At 46.5% G+C, this 19,976-nt stretch overlaps 8 protein-coding genes across 8 annotated transcripts; 7 read left to right on the top strand and 1 right to left on the bottom strand.

The window, feature by feature from the left end:
- Nucleotides 1–236: 236 nt before the first annotated feature.
- On the top strand, nucleotides 237–916 carry N7520_009643 (uncharacterized protein; the record flags this gene model as incomplete). The annotated part of the gene is made up of 2 exons (XM_057143577.1): nucleotides 237–565; nucleotides 697–916. The coding sequence occupies 2 exons, from the start codon at nucleotides 237–239 to the stop codon at nucleotides 914–916; spliced, it is 549 nt and encodes a 182-aa protein (XP_056992865.1).
- A 786-nt stretch (nucleotides 917–1,702) lies between these two features.
- On the bottom strand, nucleotides 1,703–2,272 carry N7520_009642 (uncharacterized protein; the record flags this gene model as incomplete). Its single annotated transcript, XM_057143576.1, has 2 exons — nucleotides 1,703–1,906; nucleotides 2,081–2,272. The coding sequence occupies 2 exons, from the start codon at nucleotides 2,270–2,272 to the stop codon at nucleotides 1,703–1,705; spliced, it is 396 nt and encodes a 131-aa protein (XP_056992864.1).
- A 1,545-nt stretch (nucleotides 2,273–3,817) lies between these two features.
- N7520_009641 (uncharacterized protein) lies at nucleotides 3,818–5,152 on the top strand (the record flags this gene model as incomplete). Its single annotated transcript, XM_057143575.1, has 3 exons — nucleotides 3,818–4,037; nucleotides 4,223–4,679; nucleotides 4,756–5,152. 3 exons carry the CDS (start codon nucleotides 3,818–3,820, stop codon nucleotides 5,150–5,152), a joined length of 1,074 nt encoding a protein of 357 aa, XP_056992863.1.
- A 1,841-nt stretch (nucleotides 5,153–6,993) lies between these two features.
- Nucleotides 6,994–8,025, top strand: N7520_009640 (alpha/beta hydrolase; the record flags this gene model as incomplete). Its single annotated transcript, XM_057143574.1, has 2 exons — nucleotides 6,994–7,498; nucleotides 7,550–8,025. 2 exons carry the CDS (start codon nucleotides 6,994–6,996, stop codon nucleotides 8,023–8,025), a joined length of 981 nt encoding a protein of 326 aa, XP_056992862.1.
- A 4,490-nt stretch (nucleotides 8,026–12,515) lies between these two features.
- Nucleotides 12,516–13,382, top strand: N7520_009639 (uncharacterized protein; the record flags this gene model as incomplete). The annotated part of the gene is made up of 2 exons (XM_057143573.1): nucleotides 12,516–12,633; nucleotides 12,721–13,382. 2 exons carry the CDS (start codon nucleotides 12,516–12,518, stop codon nucleotides 13,380–13,382), a joined length of 780 nt encoding a protein of 259 aa, XP_056992861.1.
- A 72-nt stretch (nucleotides 13,383–13,454) lies between these two features.
- Nucleotides 13,455–14,471, top strand: N7520_009638 (uncharacterized protein; the record flags this gene model as incomplete). Its single annotated transcript, XM_057143572.1, has 1 exon — nucleotides 13,455–14,471. The coding sequence occupies one exon, from the start codon at nucleotides 13,455–13,457 to the stop codon at nucleotides 14,469–14,471; it is 1,017 nt and encodes a 338-aa protein (XP_056992860.1).
- A 1,334-nt stretch (nucleotides 14,472–15,805) lies between these two features.
- Nucleotides 15,806–17,516, top strand: N7520_009637 (HoxN/HupN/NixA family nickel/cobalt transporter; the record flags this gene model as incomplete). The annotated part of the gene is made up of 7 exons (XM_057143571.1): nucleotides 15,806–16,012; nucleotides 16,066–16,076; nucleotides 16,125–16,197; nucleotides 16,255–16,340; nucleotides 16,390–16,668; nucleotides 16,718–16,863; nucleotides 16,915–17,516. The coding sequence occupies 7 exons, from the start codon at nucleotides 15,806–15,808 to the stop codon at nucleotides 17,514–17,516; spliced, it is 1,404 nt and encodes a 467-aa protein (XP_056992859.1).
- Nucleotides 17,517–19,133: 1,617 nt separating this feature from the next.
- On the top strand, nucleotides 19,134–19,976 carry N7520_009636 (WD40 repeat domain-containing protein; the record flags this gene model as incomplete). The annotated part of the gene is made up of 1 exon (XM_057143570.1): nucleotides 19,134–19,976. One exon carries the CDS (start codon nucleotides 19,134–19,136, stop codon nucleotides 19,974–19,976), a length of 843 nt encoding a protein of 280 aa, XP_056992858.1.

Below are 19,976 nucleotides of genomic sequence, written 5' to 3'. Positions count from 1 at the left end.
TGTTGTACTTGCTGTTAGTCTTGCTTGACCTCACTAAGAATCGTTAAACGCCCATTGTTGCAACCTCCTTGAAACTCATGGCTCTACATATTTTCGAAAAATACCGATAGATTTATCGTTGTCGCAACAGTAAAGAACATGAATTGCCTACTCAACTCTTACGGACAAATCTTTTAAAGGCTGCGTAGTTTTTGCCTTCAAAAGATTCGCTGGTTTAACACTTCTTTAGCACAAACATGGTTAGAATTCGAAAGGGTTCCCGGCCCAATCAACACGAAGAATTTCGACGTCGGTTGGAGCGCGGTTTGTCGCTATCACCTTCTGATTCGAACAGTGCACAAAGTTCTTTGCCATCGGCAGACGGTGACACTACAGATATTGAATCTCTTGAGGAGGAGAACCACTTCCCCAGCCTCCATTGTGAGACGAACCTGGTGGGTAGCATTTCGCAAGATGCCATTGAAGACTGGATACAGAGAGAGGAAATTGGAGAAGAACGGAATATCCAAGGACAGCCTGAGACTTCAGACAGTCGTATCATAATCGCTTTCCAGTGCATCGCAGAGTGAGTGTCTAAGTCTGCGTTGAAATCAACTCCCCTAGCTACTTGCTAACCGTACATTTCTCAGATTAGACACCCGAGTGAAGTTAGTCACGCCCTTTCACAGCATATAATGACACCGCTGACTGTTTCAGGTCCATTCAAGGCTCGCTGAGCACTCTTACAGATAAGATTGAAACTATTTGCAGTGATCTGGAGGATGTTGTTGATCGGCTGGTAGCCGTGGAGGCAGCAATGGAGACAATGGCCCCAAAATTTCAGGATTCTACATCTGAGGGTTCAGCGACTGAGTGGACCGGTCGTCGCCAGTCAACTTTCAGACTAGGATGTGATAGATTTTTGTTACCAAAGTAATGCTAAATGATTCACGTGACCGTATCTTCCCATCTAGCTGCCACAGCATCCTGCTGCATGGCCAACCAGAGAAGCCTCTGATTTAACGCCGCTAATCATTCAGTAAGTTAGTCTTGAGTGTAAATACCGAAAACGGCCACCGGTGTGACACCATATCTGGCCTGGCTAGAACGCGCGCACGGACGGATTAACACGTGCCGTTTAAGCTTTCTCGTGCCGGCGGGTCATTGCAATATGACCCACTTACTAAAATTGCCAACTCGGAGAGTGACAAAATGGAAAGCAAGATTTGGAAACTTGAGCGGCCGGCCTAGCAAATGATTGTCGTGAACACTGGCAAAGATTTTTGGCGTTACATCCAGGGCTTTGGGCAGATAATTCCAAATCATATGACCCGTGGCAAGCCTTTGAATTGACTTTGCTAGAACTGGCTGAGTGGAACATCATCTTCCGTGTGGGGCCTAGGGCGGAGCAGAGAGGAGATGATCATGATCCACCGATCGGGGGAACCCAGCAGTAATGGGGCCAAGTTACGGGCTACTTCGCTTGGCGGTGAACAATACTGCCTGGATTGGGACTCATCTTTTTTTTTTCTTTTTGGAAAGATCTCCGTTCTTTCAAGACTGGCAATAAAATCATTTTCATTATCAACCTAGTCATGCTATGACTGTAGGACGAAGACGACGACGCGATCATGAGGTAACTAAGCATGTCATGATTTGTGATATCAAAATGAAGGTTCATCAATTTGGATTGGATCCACAGCAACCCGGAGATCATGACACTTCACACAAGCGAGTCGAATACATTGTTTGCCACAGGCTCTTGCTGAGCATCTAGTGGGAGATTTCCCGATGCGGAGAACCCGGGAAGGGCATCGTGTCCCAAGGTTCCTAGCGGGCCGTACTGCTCCGTCCAATTTCCGTGGATCACTCCATAGCCGGGCAAAAAGGATGCTAGTCTACGGTTCTGGAGAGCGTCGATCGCGTTCTATAATTGCTTGGTCGCCGATACTAGCTCGTCATCTGCCTGATGCAAGAACACCTGAATATCACTCTATGGGACCTGATCCTGCATGGCGGCGTTCGTGGACTCTATCTGCCGCTTCAATTCTAAAACTTCTCTTTGAAGTCTCTCGCCCTCAGCTAAGGCGTTTCCTCTTACTGAGATAGCTTCCTGCGACTTCGAATTCTCTTGAACCCGTTCAGCACGCAGCTGTTGCACAAATTTGGAGCCGTCGGCTTTTTCGTCATCTTTCTCCGCGAGAGCCATTCGAAACTCGTCTTCAATCTGACTCATCACATCGAGACGTTTCCAATGGGTGACTTCACGTTCTTTCCTCTGAGTCGCTTCCATCACGAAATGTCCCTGAAAAATATCGTGGACCAAGAGCACATAATCCAAACAGTGGTGAGCGCCGTAACTTGTAAAGCAAGACATAAACGCAATGGTAGAGATCAGAATACCGATTCTTGTTATGGCTTCAATACCGACTTGAGAAGATCACAGTTCCCGTTGGAAGCGGAAACTTTCGACCGAGTAGATCAAGGGTAAGTGACAAGAGGTCTACTAGTACGCGGCTTGAGTTTGACAGTCCTTGTCCGGCCCACTCCGAGAGTTCTTAGGGTCTTTTCCCATTCTTTGTCTGTATGAGTAAGATTAAGTCAAAGGATCCGATCCATCGTGTTGCTCTGGGAGGTAGAGGTTTGGAAGTCAACGTGGAGACTGAATTCAAAATCCTGAAACGAGGTGAAAGATGGAAATATCATGTTTCGCCCCATTTTGCACAACATTATACCTGTAAGCAACAATGTGGCCTTTGCTAGCGGAATTTGAATTTCAACTCCAAGATTTGTCAACCAAGGCTACTGTGAGACATGGCAGAATGCAACAATGTCCATTGTCAAATCTCATTAGAGTTCTTTATCGAACAATGGAAGATCTAGAACTTGTTGACAATGCAAAGTAGGGGCTAATGTTAATATCCAGGGCAGCTCTGTGAGGTATTTGTTGCTGTCAAAAGATCATTATCTAGGTACATCGTTGATTATTACCCCACCCTATGAGACTTTAACGCTACTATCATACCTTGATGACAACTTGAAATCCAGACGATAAACGACTACCCACGGTAAGCCCTAATCAAGGCTTTTCTATTCGTGGCTAGGACAAAGGTTTGCAACGAGCGGCTGATTGGCTTATGGAAATGACCTAGACTTAGAGTGAAGGTCCCCACCACCTGCGGTTTTGAAAGTGTATCATTCAAGCACCTAGCCATGAAAATTTATTAACCTAGGGATCAAGATGACATTGAGAATTATAGTAATGTCTATGTGCCGATGAGTCCATAGCGACTGTCCCTATTCTTTTCAATAATATTCAGACAGATAAATTCGTTCAGTAAGCCCGAGCCGGTATTTATAGATAAGCTTTCTAACCAGACGGAATCTTAAACCCTAATTACTTTGGCAAAATTTCAAATGGCGACCGAACGTTTCCATGGTTCATCGACTATACTTTGTCACGATGGTTTTGGTGGCGTTTGATCACTTGTCGAAATTCCACTTTTTGTTATTTAGGTTTTGCGAAACCTAATTTTCTCCTGCAACTCAAGGTTCGAGGTATTGACTATGACGGCCAGTTGCATACTCAAGCAGTTGGGGCGTACACCTGAGCTACAGCTACCGATTTCCTTCATCGCTCTAGCTTAATTGGTGTTTCTACCAGACCTTATGGGACATCTGCGCAATTCACCGCCTCCAGAGAGATATATATCAGAGCTCCTCATTCAAAGACTTGTGAGTCCGATACGTAGAACACGCGCGTCCTCTACACCCCAGTACGACATCCACTGTGCATGACCTTGGATATACCGTCTCCTAAAAACCCGTTCTATCCATCATGGCAGGCTCAACGGTGGGGTCGTCAGAGTTACTGGCCGAGAAAAATGATCCGAGTCTGGACCAGCGGGTCAGCATTGCTTTCATTGTGATTGACACATTTTTCATGCTGGTTTTCTACGTGAGCCGGTATTTCAATCCCAAGGCCGTGGGAGTGCCCATGCTGATGTGCAATACGATGTGCTATGTGTTTTGTATGGGGAGTGCGACAACGGGAATCTGTAAGTATTCCATCTTGTCTTCTCGCATGGGCTATGGGCTACAAGAAGCAAATATAAGAATATGAATGAGGCGGAAGCATTGACCATTTTTCACTATAAAAGAAAGAAGCCAACGATGAAGATGTGATGGCTTAACTCAAGCTGAGAGACTCGATTAGTGAATTATGGACACTGACGCTCGATAGTAATGGTTAAAATAGGCGGCGTAGGGTCCCACGTCAATGCCATCCCTGTGAGCATCTTTCAGACCTGGCTGCAATTATCCAAAGTCCTCGAATTCACCTACACACTTGCCGTCATGTTTGCCAAGCTTGCCACTCTATTTCTCTACTATCAAGTCTTCGAAGTCTCCCGTTATCGTCGCGTCATCGCCGGCATTGGCGTGATTATCATCCTTCAAGGCTTGATTTCTATCATCTTAGCGTTTTCGATTTGCCGGCCTTTCAGGTACTTCTGGACCCAGGCAGCTGATGTCAACGATGGAACTTGTGGAGACGTCATGCTTTTTTATAAGAGCTATAGCATTCCGAGTCTTGTTACGGATGTGATGATACTGGTGCTCCCGTGGCCAATTGTTCTCAAATTACAAATGCATACCTCGGAAAAAATCGGCCTGATATTTACTTTTCTGGCTGCTTCGCTGTAAGTATCACGCCTCTCCTCCGCTTATTTCTGCGTCTCGTCTAGATGAAGAATAAAAGATATTGATATAAAATAGGGGAATAATAACATGCGCACTTCGCTTCTCCGTGTTCTTCACCGTCCCACTCTTCTCGGACCCAACATGGCACGCCTCAGGAGGTCCCATGATATATGCCCTCGTCGAACCCTCCATCTACATGATAGCTAGCATACTGCCCACCACGCGGCATCTTTACCGGCGAATCTGCAGTAAAGTGAGACAAGCTGCGCGGCTGCAGAGGGAGAGTAACAACAATAGCCCGGAGAGAAGCGGCAGTCTTTCTCAGTCGGCAGAACCCCCGCATATCAAGAACAGCGACAAAAGTAGCCGCAGAATCACAGCACGTATGGATATCTGGCAGGAAAATACAAATTCAAGTGACGAGGAACTGACACTGGGGAGAGTGGGATCAGAATCCGCAGGAATGGATTGAGGCCAGCAGACACTTCATTGCCGAGTACACCAGAAGCGCATATTTTTGCGAGCAGTGGGATCACGGGGCATCAGGAGAAATTTGTAATGCAGAAGAAAGACAAAGCTTTGCTTAGCGCTTGCCAGCCTTGTCCAAGATCGGACCGGTTATGATTAGTTGGGCTGGCTGCGGTCAGGCTAGCGCAGCTTGCTGATAGTCTGTTGTTGGCGTTGGCGTTGGCGTTACACAAGGAATTCTACAAACGTGCTGCTACCGATTAAAGGTCTAGTAACGGCTCAATCACATTGGCGAATTTCTGTAGGCTGCTGAAACAGTCCCGATCCCAGCAGATGTGGCTGGTGGTGGCCTAGTCCAGCGGGTTGCCGGTACATGAGTATGAAGGGGCTTCAATCTCACCCTCACGATATAGAATGTGGTGGACCTTGCTAAAGTTTTATTGACTTGTTCATATACTTTGCAAATTACCTTCGGTGATCCGGAAGAACTCTGTTTAGCATTTACAGGATGGTCCCTATACGGCTATACAGATCGCCGTTTGTTCCGACACTGCGCGACCATATGGGCGCGCTTCCTACAGGACGGACTTGGCTTTCTTAAACTTCCTCTGCGCCGTATTGATGGAGGATCTAGGGACGCCTTGTGTAAGCGCACGGAGCTTCTTTCTCCGTAACCTTTGCCAGGCGTCGCAAAGCTAGTTCCCAATTGTAGCCAGGTGGACCGAATCTCTATCATTCTAGCATATCACACCAAGCCGGTATACTAATGGTGAGACTGTCATTGATTGGCTATCTTTCTCAGATAAAGAGACCAAATCAAAGGCAATTGGCAAGAGATGACTACTTTCCGTCGACAGTCATCCTGGACATATGATCACAGAGTTTCTTCCGTCAAAGCATAGTTTTTAATTCCTTATGTGACCATTTCAAGCCAGCCTATTGATCAGAATTGGTATCATGCATATTAACAGACTCTCGAGAGGGAAAAGTTCAAGCTTCAGCAGTATTGTCATCATAGGGCTAGATAAGACCGTCTTCCTCATCCTCCTACCGGCTATCCAAACTGATAGTGTACCACATCGAAGTATTCAGCATGCCTCGCGATACAGTGATTTTCCTAATCAAAGCACCTGAGATCCTTGATAAAATTTAAGTTAGATCTAGGCGGCGATGAACAGATCATTTAAATTATCAATAAGCCAACTCCACCAACACAGAGCAGCAGTCCTACCAATGGTCCATTCCGATATTACTGTAGTGCGTCCTGAAACCTCTGAGTTGACAAAACTGATCAAATTCTGTTGAGTCTGTCGGTATTCATCCTAATAGCATTACAAATATGAGGCTATATCTAAATGAGAATTCGGAGGGTATGGTGAGCAATCCTTGGCAGGAAGGGGTAGGATTTAGAGATATTGGAAGGGGTTCTGGTAGATTCCTCCCAAACGGGTTAGGTGAATATGCAAACTCGCCGGGGCACACCAACAACGAGAAGCGGTGTGGGTGGGTTGAAGGTAAGGCGGAAAGCACCGTTCCTCTCCAAATTCGAGCTGGAGCTAATCTTTCTCCTTCCAACGTATCCTTCCCAGAAACTTTGCAGTTCTCAAAGAATTTGGTTAATATGTTCAGCTTTCGTACCTTGACCTCTCTCATTTATTTGATGCATGTCGCTTTTCTAGGAGGCAATGTGCAAACACATAGTTCCCAGCTTAGGGACATTGTTCCTAAGCGCGAGGTTCTCTACGTTGGCGGACAATACACGAACATCACAGCAAGTATTGATTCCCACCAGTTTTACGCGTGTCTAAGATCGCCAAACAGGACAACGCAATCAATTCTCCATCAATGGCTATGGTAGGGCAAATTTACGTCGAGAGGCTTTCCCCCCAGCCAACCCCAGCGAACCCACCACTTCCCATTATTTTTATTGCAGGCGCAGCTCAGACCGGCAATAATTTCCTTGATACTCCTGACGGACGGCCAGGATGGGCATCCTATTTCATCTCCAAAGGTCACACAGTCTACCTCTCAGACCAACCTGCGCGCGGCCGCTCGTTCTGGTTTCCCGGACAGAGAAGTATTGGGTACATTGGCTCCCCCAATTCTGTCTCTGATATTTTCACCGACGTAGCAAATAACGGCAACCGATGGCCACAGGCGAAGCTTCATACCCAATGGCCTGGCACCGGTCGCATTGGTGACTCAACGTTCGACGCTTTCTACAGAAGCCAGATGCAGTTCCAGACCGATCGCTTCATAAGTGAAGAGCAAAATGCGCAGGCATATTCAGCTCTAGTCGACCTCGTAGGCGACTGTTTTATCATTAGTCACTCGCAGGCGGGTGCATACGGTAACTTCAGCCAAACAACATCACTCGCTGAAGTGGTTAACAATTGAGTAGGTTGGAGGGTCGGAGATATGCGGCCAGATCTAGTCAAGGGTATAGTCCAGCTCGAGCCGTCTGGTCCACCGTTCACGCTTCGGCCGCCGTTTGGGAATGACTCAGCTTTCGCTTTCGGTCTCACCGACCTTGCAATCGGATACGAACCGTCTGCAGGCAAGAATGCCGAAAATATCGAGACAACTATCGAGCCAGCAATCGACGCTGATCACGAGCAGTGCATCATGCAGAAGTACCCAGCGAAGCAGTTGACGAACCTGAGAAAAATCCCGGAACTTGTTGTTACAGGCGAAGCATCGTTCCATGCGCCATACGATTATTGTACCGTCAAATATCTGGAGCAAGTTGGCGTAGACGTTGATTACGCGGATCTAGGAAACGAGGGCATTCATGGTAACGGACACATGTTCTTCATGGAGAAGAATAACATTGAGATCGCAGACCGAGTGTACGAGTGGCTGGGAAAACACCAATAAACGCATGAATAATAAAGCGTCAAGTGCTTCACAGCGTTGTTCCATGGTGTTTACACTTTTATAATAGGTCATTGATCGCCAGAATCTCCCTTTCAGTGCATGTGATAGAACTGAGGCTTTCAATAATTGCGTAATCCTGACATTTGTGAAGGCTATTCCAGAGCGTGAGATCTATTCAGCGAAGCCGAGAGATTATCTTTACCAAATTTGCAAGCCATGTCAAAGATCTTGGCTGAAGAGAGAAGTTCGTCGACTGGATCTCAATACTTCCCATTCCAGCCTCGAAAACTAGACTCTGTGTTAGCTCCGGCATGGGTGCTGGGTCCGAGCGCTAGGTTATCACGCGCATCAGGCTCTGCTTGAGACTTTCCTTGCGCGTCACACAACTCTCATACGAAATCCTTCTCGATTATAAATATTCCATGGCTTTGTTTTTGGGAGACCAGATCCTTATTCGCGGCGATAAGATCTGGTGCCGGTCAGCCTTCGATCGCCTGTTGGTAGATAACTTCTGCGTTGCCGTGGAGCTTATTTCTCCAATTTGACAGCAATTAGGTAGGGTCTTCAAGTGAATAGCCAAAAGTTCCAAGAAAGGGTCACCTGCTGGTTAAGAACTAGACCATCGTGATAGGAGACGACACTGGGTTTTGCAGGTGCGACGAATTGTCATTCAATGCAATACAGGTAGCGGTGGTGTGATATCGTTCGAATGCAGTTTGAGTTGAACTGTCGCATGGTCTCTGTTTTCCCGACACCTCGGGGCCGCTTCAAGATGGGTAGAGGGAGAGCACTAATCCAGCACCCGGAAAAATGGTGTCAATATCGAACCAGGTATCCCCGGAATCATCGTCGCTGTCCTCTTCGCGATCGTTCCTTTAGACAGTTCGGCATCACCAGGTAGACTATGACGAATCGGCGTTGCGGGCAGCTGTGCAAAAATATTTCCTGCTAGTGGTAACGAGTTTACCTTCGATAGCGTTGCGATCTATGAGAGAGCACAAGAAAGCCCGGTTTGCGTTCATCACTCTTCTGATTCTTGCTCCGTTTTGGGCAGAGCTTTAGAATGATATACTTCCCTCGTTTCGTGTCCGAGGTGGGTCGCAGGGATGGTCGTTGACAAGGAATAGGAACTTTTCCAGTACAATGTTTGGTCTCGATTTGGTCGATTGGCAATTGATCGAGCTTGTGACTGGAAAGTATTCGTTTCTTATATGGTTAATTCTCTCTCGTCTCTTTCATCGACAACATCTGCAGACAGAGCTTGAGCCAGCCTTTTCGCTGATAACAAGGTATTGGAGGACGATGATGGTTCTGCATCAAATGAATTTCTGGGAAAGCTGAGCATCGGAGGCTTTCCAGCCGACGAGGGATAGAGCATTAGTCGTGACATGATTCCAGCCGCCAAATGACTGGCATCCCTTGATGCCCAATCCAGTCCTGGCGAATCTGTCAGCAATGAAGGTCACATGCCGTCAGTACTCACGTGACTCGACGGTCATGTCGGCTCACGTAAACGGACGTATTTTATCGACCAATGGGGTCCGTACTCGATCGTGTAATTGTCTGAATTATTACCCGCCCTCGAACCACAGTTCTTATGTGCGGATCCTGACTAAGGCTAGCATGACAAAGCAGATTACCTAATTTTATGATTCTCCATAGCGACACCATCTATGCGAATTCGGCTGAAGTCACGCATTAGACCATGAATCGTACGTATATGGTCTGAAGTAGCCCCATCTCTTATACTAGCCCACAGTAGCATATCATCAAGATGGTCTAATATCAATCTATCGGACGGGACCATATCTGCAGGGGGGTCCAAGGTTTCGTCCAACGGTTGATCTGTGATATATAGATCTCCACCACCACCAAAATCAAGGTCTTCAGGGGGTGGATCACTTTCGTCTGATGGGTTTAAATAGTCATAAAACGCCTCTGGGGCCCCCTCTCGGCTATTGACCCCAAGCTTTATTAAAGCTTCGTTAAAGAGCACCCCTAATTTTTCGGTTAAACCGGGCTCTGTTAGGGGTGTACTTGTGGGTATAGGGATATCGTCTGTAGGGGTGATAGCTGGAGATCTCCGAATCAACGTGCTTTTAAGAAAGCAGTTGAATATGGTTTCGTCCAATACCTTCACAGCCCACATCTTTGTAAGCCAATTGACAGTATATAATAAAGTCATCCTCGATTGTGGGTTTGGTCGACCTTGATCCAATAGACAAATCATCTACCGGACCCAAAATTTGCGATAGTGGTGCTTCAGATTTTGAATTATCCCTTGGTCCAAAGGTTGATAAATCGAGGTTGAATTTGCTGGGAGGAAAATAACCTTAACTCGGGGCGGTGGGGGTGCTTTTTGGAGTCCAACAAGATGTGGTGACACATTGTCAAGCAATAGGACGACTCGTCTTTCCATACTAATTCGCTGGTAAAAGGAGCGTAACCATTGCTCCATGATATCACCGCGCATCCACGCCTTCTTATTATTTCTCCAAACATATCCCACCTTTCGGCTATCTACTCCCCGGAGTGCGCGAGGTGTTTTTGCGGTCCCAATTAACCATAGGGGCACCCGATCACTTCCGGTAGCGTTTGTCGCAACAATAACCGAAATTCGAGTTTTATCAAGCTTTTGCCCTGCTTGCTTCTGCTTATCAAGGCTCCCATTAGGCATACGTCTCCACAATAACCCTGTTTCGTCCATATTATAGATATCTTCAGGGTTATATTGATCACAAATTGCCCGGATTGGCTTAATATCCTCATGAATAGAGGTTGGAACCGAAGCAGCTTCATCATGAAATCGGTAATATTGGATATTATGCCGCTTCTTAAAACGGTATAACCATCCATCTGAAAACTGTGGTTTTGGCATATCTTGATATTCAGGTATTGTCCTCCAAAGCTCAGCAGCTTTCATCTGAAGGATATGGCCAGTAAGAGGTGGGTGGTCTTTCTGAGCAATAACCCAATTAACCCATTGATTAAGCTTTTCGTCTAAAAGTGGCCAATTAGACGCAGAAGCACGCATAGATAAGCCTGCTGGGCTACTATCAAGGTGGGCGTATTTGGATGAAAGCACTCTTGTTATAGTTGAGCGGTTAATTGGTCGTTTAAATTGAGACGAAAACCAATCTGCACACACTTTGTGTGATGGACGAGGAGTTGTTTGAGAGTAATAAACCCTAAGCGCTTGCTTTTGTGCGTCAGATACGCCTTTTCTAGCATATTTTGGCACTTTTTGCACTTTTTGCTGCACAGGTGGGCGGACAGTGGTCAGGGGTGGAAGTGGGGCATTATCCTCGGATCCAGACATTTTGATTGGTCGATACGGCTTATTAAGCGCGAGATGACTCAGCAAATTATGATGAAAAGTGGTGGTAAAGGTGAATGTGGCTCTTATCAAAAATTTGTATGTAAAAATCAATAAAAGTGGGTCCATCCACGCGAAGGTGGTGCCCTAACCGCGATTGGGCCATAAGAGGGAGTGGCGTAAGCGAGCGTTGACTGTATTCTGAATGAAATATATATATTTCTTCTACCCTGACTCATGATTTCTTAATTAAACTCCTGTAAATAACTATTACCTACTTTAAATATGTTCAATCAGGTACCCTTGTAAGCTAGATCAGAATATAAGAAAGACAAATATAAGAAAAGTGAATTAAGAGCCGTAAAGTGAAACCATAAGTAAGAAGTGGGAATAGGAGTGAGAAGCGGGAGTGTCACGTGAAGTGAGAAGCTGTAGTACTGTACTGCCTATTATGACGAAAGATGACAGCATCTTCCCTGTGCAAAGGTCAGTTCCTTCAAATCCTTGCCAAGAAAGCCCGTTAAACGACCTTGATGCATCGTTTGCGAACAATCACTTTCCACGATGCAACACCTGCGTTGCCTCAGAGGACAAGCATGGCAAGAGGTAGGGTTCCGAAAGGAATAAAGGAATGCGAATAAACGCCTTATTCATATTCTGCTATTCCGTACGCAAGTAACTCAAGCTGTTTTCCCTATTTGCGGGTGCTGACATTGGAAACGTTAACACCAGCCACAAAGATCCTTGAAGATTATATATATCTACATACCCAGTTTCATTTCATCTTGGGTCAAATTATTGAATAGACCTGCTCAGCCCTGTTATATACCTTCTATCCACTTTAAGCTCTGTCTATACAATAAACTCGATAAATAACACGTAAAAACGCGTTTGCCGCACGTTGCCGAGCTCTCGGTAGCCCTAACTACATTTTGTTTACTTTCAAACCCATCAAGATCGCGTCGCTGAAAGCTGAGAAGAGACCTGTCAATTTTCCACATCAAGAAGGGAATAAAAGCGCGAACATGATTGAGTTCGTCCGGAATCATCCTTAAATCCCTTGCCAGCCGGCTCCTTATTGTACTACCGGAGGACAACCAATCCAGGTAGCTCAAGGTATGTTATACATTACTGCTGATACCTCCCTGAGATAGTGACCCCAAGAAACAGTAGCATGGCATCTATATCTCATCCGATCTTGCGGCGGACTCGCGGTCTTCCACGTCGGGACTATAATGCTCTACACAATGGCCTCGTTTCCTCGTCTTCGGAGCAATCCGAGGAATCGATCGGTGAAATAGAAAGCCCTTTCTCTCCCGAGCCGTCCCTACCTGTGCACACCGACTAAACGCCTCAGTCAAAATGGTCTTACTCTTTAGTGAGCTCTTCACCCTCCCCACTTGATCCCGCATTCTTGGAGAGTAGCGGAGATACGGCGAGTCCGCTCCCGTCAAAAAGACGAAAGACCAAGTCGTATTCCAGTTGGACTGTCGAGCACTTTTGGACCACAGATCTCGATAGCACTTGGTGTCGGCGGGATGGCCCGCCAAAGAAAGATCGACTACTGGTGTGCAAGCACTGCAACTGGTCCTCCACGGATTCGGCGCGCTATGGTTCGACTTCAAATTTGCTGGTGCACCTCCAAACCAAGCATCATATCAAGTCTGGGACCGGCTCCATTTTCTTACCCGCGGCCGAAGGAAACATCGACCGATTCTTGGAGACGCCAAGAAGGAAGGCTGGCGTTGAAGAGATGCTAATTCGATGGGTCATTCAAACAAGACAGCCCTTTACAATAGTGGAGCACCCGGCTTTCAAGGCACTTATTGAAGCAACGGGGGCTTCTTTGCCCATCAAGACCGCTGATACTCTGAGCAACCGAATTAAGGAGGAATTCCACTCACATAGGGCTTACGTGAAAGACGAACTCAAGAGGAGCAGCCGGACACTTGCATTGTCTCTTGACGTGTGGATGTCGGAAAATCAAATTCCAATCATGGGTATCATCGGTCACTGGATATCCCCCGAGTTTGAAAAGTGAGACGAACTCCTTGAGTTCACCGAAATTAACGGACCGCATTCTGGAGAGAACCTAGCGGAGGTTGTGCTAAAGATGCTCGACGAACTAGACATCGCACCCAAGCTCCTGACTATCACCGGGGACAATGCAGGCAATAATGGAACACTCTGTGATAGCCTGCATGACCAGCTCCTTAAGAAGTATGACAATGATGATGACCGCTTTCGCATCAGACCTCTCATGCGGTTCCGTGGACGGCAGAGCTTTATTCCATGCCTTGCCCACATCCTCAACCTGATTTGCAAAGATGTGTTAGCCTCTTTAAAGGCTGGCTCGGCTCGGGAAGCAAAGGCGATACTAGACGACATGGCCATCCATGTTAGTCCATCGTTCAACTCCCTTCATAGCACGAAAGGAGCAATTATGAAAATCAGGCTTCTGAAGCTATGGATTGCTCGAAGCCCACAACGCCGCCAAAATTGGAAAGAAATATCTCCGAGCAAACAAGTCAGTTATGATGTTGACACCCGATGGAACTCAACGTATATCATGATTCAAGATGCCCTACGGCTGCAGACTGAGCTGGGGCAATTCGTGCGAATACATCCAGAGGTTCAGGCCCTCCAGCTTACCGATGGCGACTGGTCGACACTTCAGCAAGTAGCGAAGGTTCTCAAGCCGTTCTGGGACCATACAAACTCTGTTTCAAAGACATGCCCGACGATTGTGGAAAGTCTTCCGATTTACTGGAGCTTGGACGATCTGTTGAATGATGTTCAAAACGCGGAGGGTGATTTTGAAGACGTAAGCATTGAAATTCGCAATGCGGTGGAGAGAGGCATTCAGAAGATGAACAAGTTCGCTAGAAAAATGGACGACAATCTTCTTTACTATGTGGCTTCCGTATTAGATCCACGCATCAAGTCATCTTTGATTGTGTCTCAAATGAGCGAGCAAGATTCGGCCCTTATCGTTTCGCAAGTGCGGGAATTCTTAAAGAAAGAATACCCTCCAGAGCCATTCGTCTCCCGTGAAGCTAACCATACACGTCCACCGGGGATGTCGGAAACTATGTGGAGAGCTCTGTGCAAAGTCCAGCCATCCAAATAGGCTTCTTTGTCGGATGTTGATAAGTATTTGGATTCTCCGCCGGTCAACTGGTCCCACCATATGATTGGTGATGCGGACGCAGAATGGGTCCTAAAGTGGTGGAAGGCGAACACGTTTAATTTTCCACTCATGGCAAAAGCCGCTCGCGATTATCTATCTATTCCTTCGGCAGAGGTTGGGGTGGAACGCGAGTTCAGCAATGCTCGAAATATCTTGGGCCTCCGAAGACATCGCCTGAACGCGGAGACTATGCGATGGTTGATGTTGTTGAGAGAAAAGTCTTAAAATCAAATTTCATCTTTGTTATGTATGCATGTCATTTCCAATGCTTCGGAAAGAAGATTAGCCTGTAATTCACCATGGAACAGAGTGTACGCGATGATGATTTACTCGAACGTAATGAAACGAAAGGTAAGGTAAGGTATTTTATTATATGAATAAATATGAATTATTCATATATTCATGAATTGTTGAAATCAAAGTGACTGTAATGAGTTTTTTTTTTTCAGTTGTCTGCCTTGTTGGAGGTGGGACACCCTCATCTATTTATATGTCTCATGATGATCCCCACCACAGGCTTTAACCACCGTGATACTTAACATGAATATTGCGAATATGAATAAGCTCTTTATTCATATTTATATTATTCAATTCATATTATTCATATTCACAAAAATTCGTGAATATTCATGAATATTCATATTCCTTTCGGAACCCTATTCGTCGCCGATCCACGGTTTTGCTTAAACGCCTGAGCTTGCCGACCGGGTGATCTCAAGTCCTGGATTTCAGCAAGATGGTGGAGTCATATTTCACGCAGTGGAGATGGAAACCAAAAAAATTATCATATTGGAATCGATGGAATGAATAATAAATATCATATCCATCGAACCGGCATCCTCCGTTACGGCTTGCCCCGCCATATCACGTGTTAATCCCCCACTTGTGGCTCTGTGATTACTTGTTGCGGATGAGCATTTTGCCTCGCAAATACAGATGGAGATAATTCAGAGAGACTTTATCTGACTTGATCCAACAGCTGAGGTTTCTACTTTGAGCATTTCTGTTGTGTTTGTAGGGAATCTCCCCGCCAAGTGGATCTAAAGTTGTCGGGGACCTTGGCAGGAAAAGCGACGATAAGACTAGCGGAAAACTCTGCTACGAAGTATCCAATTTTGTTGCAAGCCAAGTGAAAGCCAAGACTAAGAGCAAGAAAGATATAATAAGTGGCACTCTCTGTTTTTGTGCTCCGATTGAAGCTGCAGGGATTTCATCCGATTTCAAGATCTGCATTTCCACAGATCAGCATATAGTTGACCTTCGGATATCTGAAAATGACTTCCTTTGTTGACGAAACGCCTGCGGATTCGACCAGCCTGGAAAGTGACAAGAAATGGAGCTTACAGCCTCTGATCCGTAAGGCTGAGCGGTCCCATAGTCGAATGCCGGGACTTCGAAAGATTCCTTTTCGAGCCATCGCCATCATCACTCTGATTGCATTTTTGAATATCATTGTGTGGGCTGCGGCGGCGGTTGTGCTGGTATGTTCAGTCTCATTTGTGGATCAAGTAGAAACAAGCTAACGGCATGACAGCACTTTCATCCGTATGTTTTTCTGTCTGTCCTGTCCACACACTCCAACTAATATTTTAGAACAATGGTATCCACCGCAGCTCTTGCATACTCCCTTGGCTTGAGACATGCTTTTGATGCGGACCACATTTCTGTAAGTTCACCTCGGATCCATACTTCGATATGTGCAAGCTGACACGAATATCTTAAGGCCATTGATTTGATGACACGTCGATTATTGGCAACCGGCCAAAAACCTGTCACTGTGGGAACGTTCTTTTCTCTTGGGCATTCCACGTGAGTAATAAGCCAATAATACATCCTGGCCGCCCTAACGTATTTTTAGGATCGTGATCATCACATCCATTGTGGTCGCAGCTACAGCTGCTGCAGTGTCCTCAAAGTTCGATAGCTTCAGCACTATCGGCGGAATCATTGGTAGTTCCGTCAGCGCAGCATTTCTGATCATTCTTGGACTGATGAATGCCTATATTCTATTTAAATTAATCAAACAAATGCAAAAGGTGTACAACTTGGCCGAAGGAGAAGAGGACGAAGCATGGAAGATCGAGGGTGGAGGTCCGTTGTTTGCCATCTTGAAGAAAATGTTCAAATTGATTGACCGGTATGTTGCGAAAATTCCGATCATTCATCACCAGCTGACGGTTTCTCAGTCCTTGGAAAATGTATCCTCTTGGTGTTCTGTTTGGGCTTGGTTTTGACACCTCATCAGAGATTGCGCTGCTCGGGATCTCGTCCATTGAGGCTGCCAAGGGAACATCATTTTGGGTGATTTTGATTCTTCCTGCATTGTTCACCGGTGAGTGGATCTGAATGATGATCAACTTCAGTTTTCACTAACCATTCCTAGCTGGTATGTGTCTTCTGGACACCATTGACGGAGCCCTCATGTTCTCCCTGTACATTCAGCCTGCACAGAACTTCCTTTCCCAAAAGGCTGCCAATGATGAATCAGAAACAGTCTCGATTGATGGCGACGAATTACCTCAGTCTAGAGATAACCATCGAGACCCTATCGCGTTCCTGTACTTCTCGATCGTGCTCACCATCTTGACTGTCATCGTTGCCATTGTGATTGGAGTAATCCAGCTCCTTACCATGGTCCTCAATGTGACCAACGCCACAGGAAAGTTCTGGGATGGCGTACAAGTGGCCGGCGATTATTATGATGCCATTGGTGGCGGCATTTGCGGTTGCTTTATTATATTTGGAGGGCTGAGCGTTTTGGTTTATAAGCCATGGCGGAGATGGATGGATCGACGTCACAGACGCTCGACAACGAATGATGAAGAGCGATACCGTGATGATGCTTCTGGGCAGGAAGATACCATTGTTACTAGCTGTGGAGTTGGTGAGGGCGTTTATGAGCGTGAGCAAACTACCGTTGATATCAAGGGGTCATCTCGTGTCACAGCGACCGAGGAACGACGGATTGAACAGGAGATCGTTTAAGACCACCAAATGGTTGAGGAAGTGAGGTTGAATTGTGGGAGTGATGAATTGGGAGAGTGATGAATTGGGAGAGTGATGAATTGAAGGGGTCAACATTGGTCAAAAAGATGACCTCCACTTCGTTTCACTTGATTCCTAAATGAATAAGACAGCAATTTACTCAACCATTCATCCAATTTTTTCTACAGGGCCGGAAAAAAGACAATCCCACCGGAGGCTAAATTGAAAATCTTCTGTAGTGTCGTTCTTCGTGCTTACCTTGGAGGGCATCCAATCCCCCACTACTCATGCTATAATGCGTGATCCCCTAGGAGCTTCAAGAGAATAAGCCCTTTCAGAAGCTGAGGGTCCATACATAGGGTCATGACAGATGTATCAAGGATCCAAATTCACCATGCGCTAAACTGAGGCCCCTTTCAACTGAATGATGTCTACTAAGATGGGGACCACATGTAATGTTTCTCGTTTCTATCGGACATATTTAAAGAGTCCAATGGTGCTCATCCTAGTGAAATACACTGACTACCTCTCCCTGCCTATTTCTACTCACCTTCACCTGACTGCCTATGGGTTTAATACCTAGTATAGAAATTCTCGAGTGCTAGAAGGAATCCGAAGGTTCAAAAGAAGTTGATGCGCCAATAGGTCAGAAGAGGTGTTTTGAAATCATTATGGCTCCAACAGAGAGGAAAGGTGAGAAATATGGCACACAGAATCCTAAAGGTAACACCTTCCGCTTTCTTCCTTAAGACGGCCCTTCGATAAACCTGCCTATTTAAGGACACTCCAAACCCATCACCAAATCAAGTTTGATGATTTTACCCGTTACGATACTCACGAAAATCTCGATGGATGTGGTCGTCAGCTGCAGCCTTTCGATACTATTTCTGAGACAACAGCATTATGTTTGTTTCTGTGCGTGCAAGGCAATTGAATATTATGGTAATTTGACAGTGCGTTGTTAGAAAAGTCAAACAGGCTCTCCAGAACAGTGAGAGTTGGAGCGCTGCTGGCTATCCTACGCTCTGTGTGGGAGGCTTTCGGCTAAATGAACACCTGAAATTAAATATTTATCCCTATAATCATCTCTATAATCTCCTGACGTGGGCTTCGATATCATTGATTATATAGAAGATAATTCCACCAAAGTCGACAAGCGAGGAAAACCAGTCACCAAAAGGATGCCCACTGTACAAGACTAAGATTGATTGCGCCGAACAGGCTTCTCGTCAGCAAACAATTTGGCGGAATTTTTACAGAATTATGATAACCTAAACTCCACCAGATGAAAAAACCAGTATTGTCTACTTATGAGATATTTATTTCCGTGTTCCTTTCATCACAGAATGAAAAGTATCCCAACTCTCTTCAAGGGCTGGTTGTCTCCAGCCTATCATCCATTCTGAGTGCAGTGCTTGTTGTACTGTCGCTCTTTCTCCCGGCCGGAAGGTTAGCATTGGGCGAAGCATCGCCTCAAATGCCCTCCTATCTCTCTCTGTCACGATCTGCGGCCTCGTCCAAGATGCGTATCGGTTCATTCTGTACCACCGAAGCGCGATCGAGAACTACCCCCTGCAGGCGTACGGATGTGGGCTTGTATTCAGTCCATCGCGGAGTATGATCCAGGAGCTCGAGGACAAGAGGCCTCAAGATATCACGATGATGCCGCTGATGGGAAATGACTGGGATGCGCACACCGGCGCCTGCCTGCAGACGCTAGAGGGCCATGACAGTCAGGTCAACTCAGTGGTGTTCTCCCACGACAGCAGCCGCGTTGCGTCCGGGTCTTGGAACAAGACGATCAAGATCTGGGATGCGCATACCGGCGCCTGCCTGCAGACGCTAGAGGGCCATGACAGTCAGGTCAACTCAGTGGTGTTCTCCCACGACAGCAGCCGCGTTGCGTCCGGGTCTTGGAACAAGACGATCAAGATCTGGGATGCGCATACCGGCGCCTGCCTGCAGACGCTAGAGGGCCATGATGACTGGGTCAGATCAGTGGTGTTCTCCCACGACAGCAGCCGCGTGGCGTCTGGGTCAGACGACAAAACAATCAAGATCTGGGATGCACACACCGGCGCCTGCCTGCAGACTGTTGAGATCGGCTCTGCAGTATCCAATCTCTCCTTCGACGCTACTGGCTCTTGCCTTCATAGCGATACTGGTATCATCGCTCTACGCGACCCACCGACACCTGCTCCTACTATTTCCATAGAAGGCGCCGCTTCAGAGCTCCAATCACTGTCAGCCAGTCAACCGCCGCAGACCCCTGAGTACCGAGGTTACGGTATCAGTTCTGATTCGCTATGGATCACATGGCATTCGCAGAACTGGCTATGGCTGCCTCCCATGTATCGCCCTGTATGCTCTGCCGTAGGACAGTCCGGGTCAGCCTTGGTACTTGGCTGCCACTCTGGGCGCGTGCTAATCTTTCGCTTCGCGGATGAGGATCGCAGCTGA

Source organism: Penicillium odoratum, assembly GCF_028828045.1.
Source record: "Penicillium odoratum strain IBT 22623 chromosome Unknown utg000006l_segment0_segment0, whole genome shotgun sequence".
In the NCBI taxonomy this organism is placed as follows: Eukaryota; Fungi; Ascomycota; class Eurotiomycetes; order Eurotiales; family Aspergillaceae; genus Penicillium; species Penicillium odoratum.
Note: the sequence above shows the minus strand (reverse complement) of the source record. Positions and strands in the feature narration are given on the sequence as shown.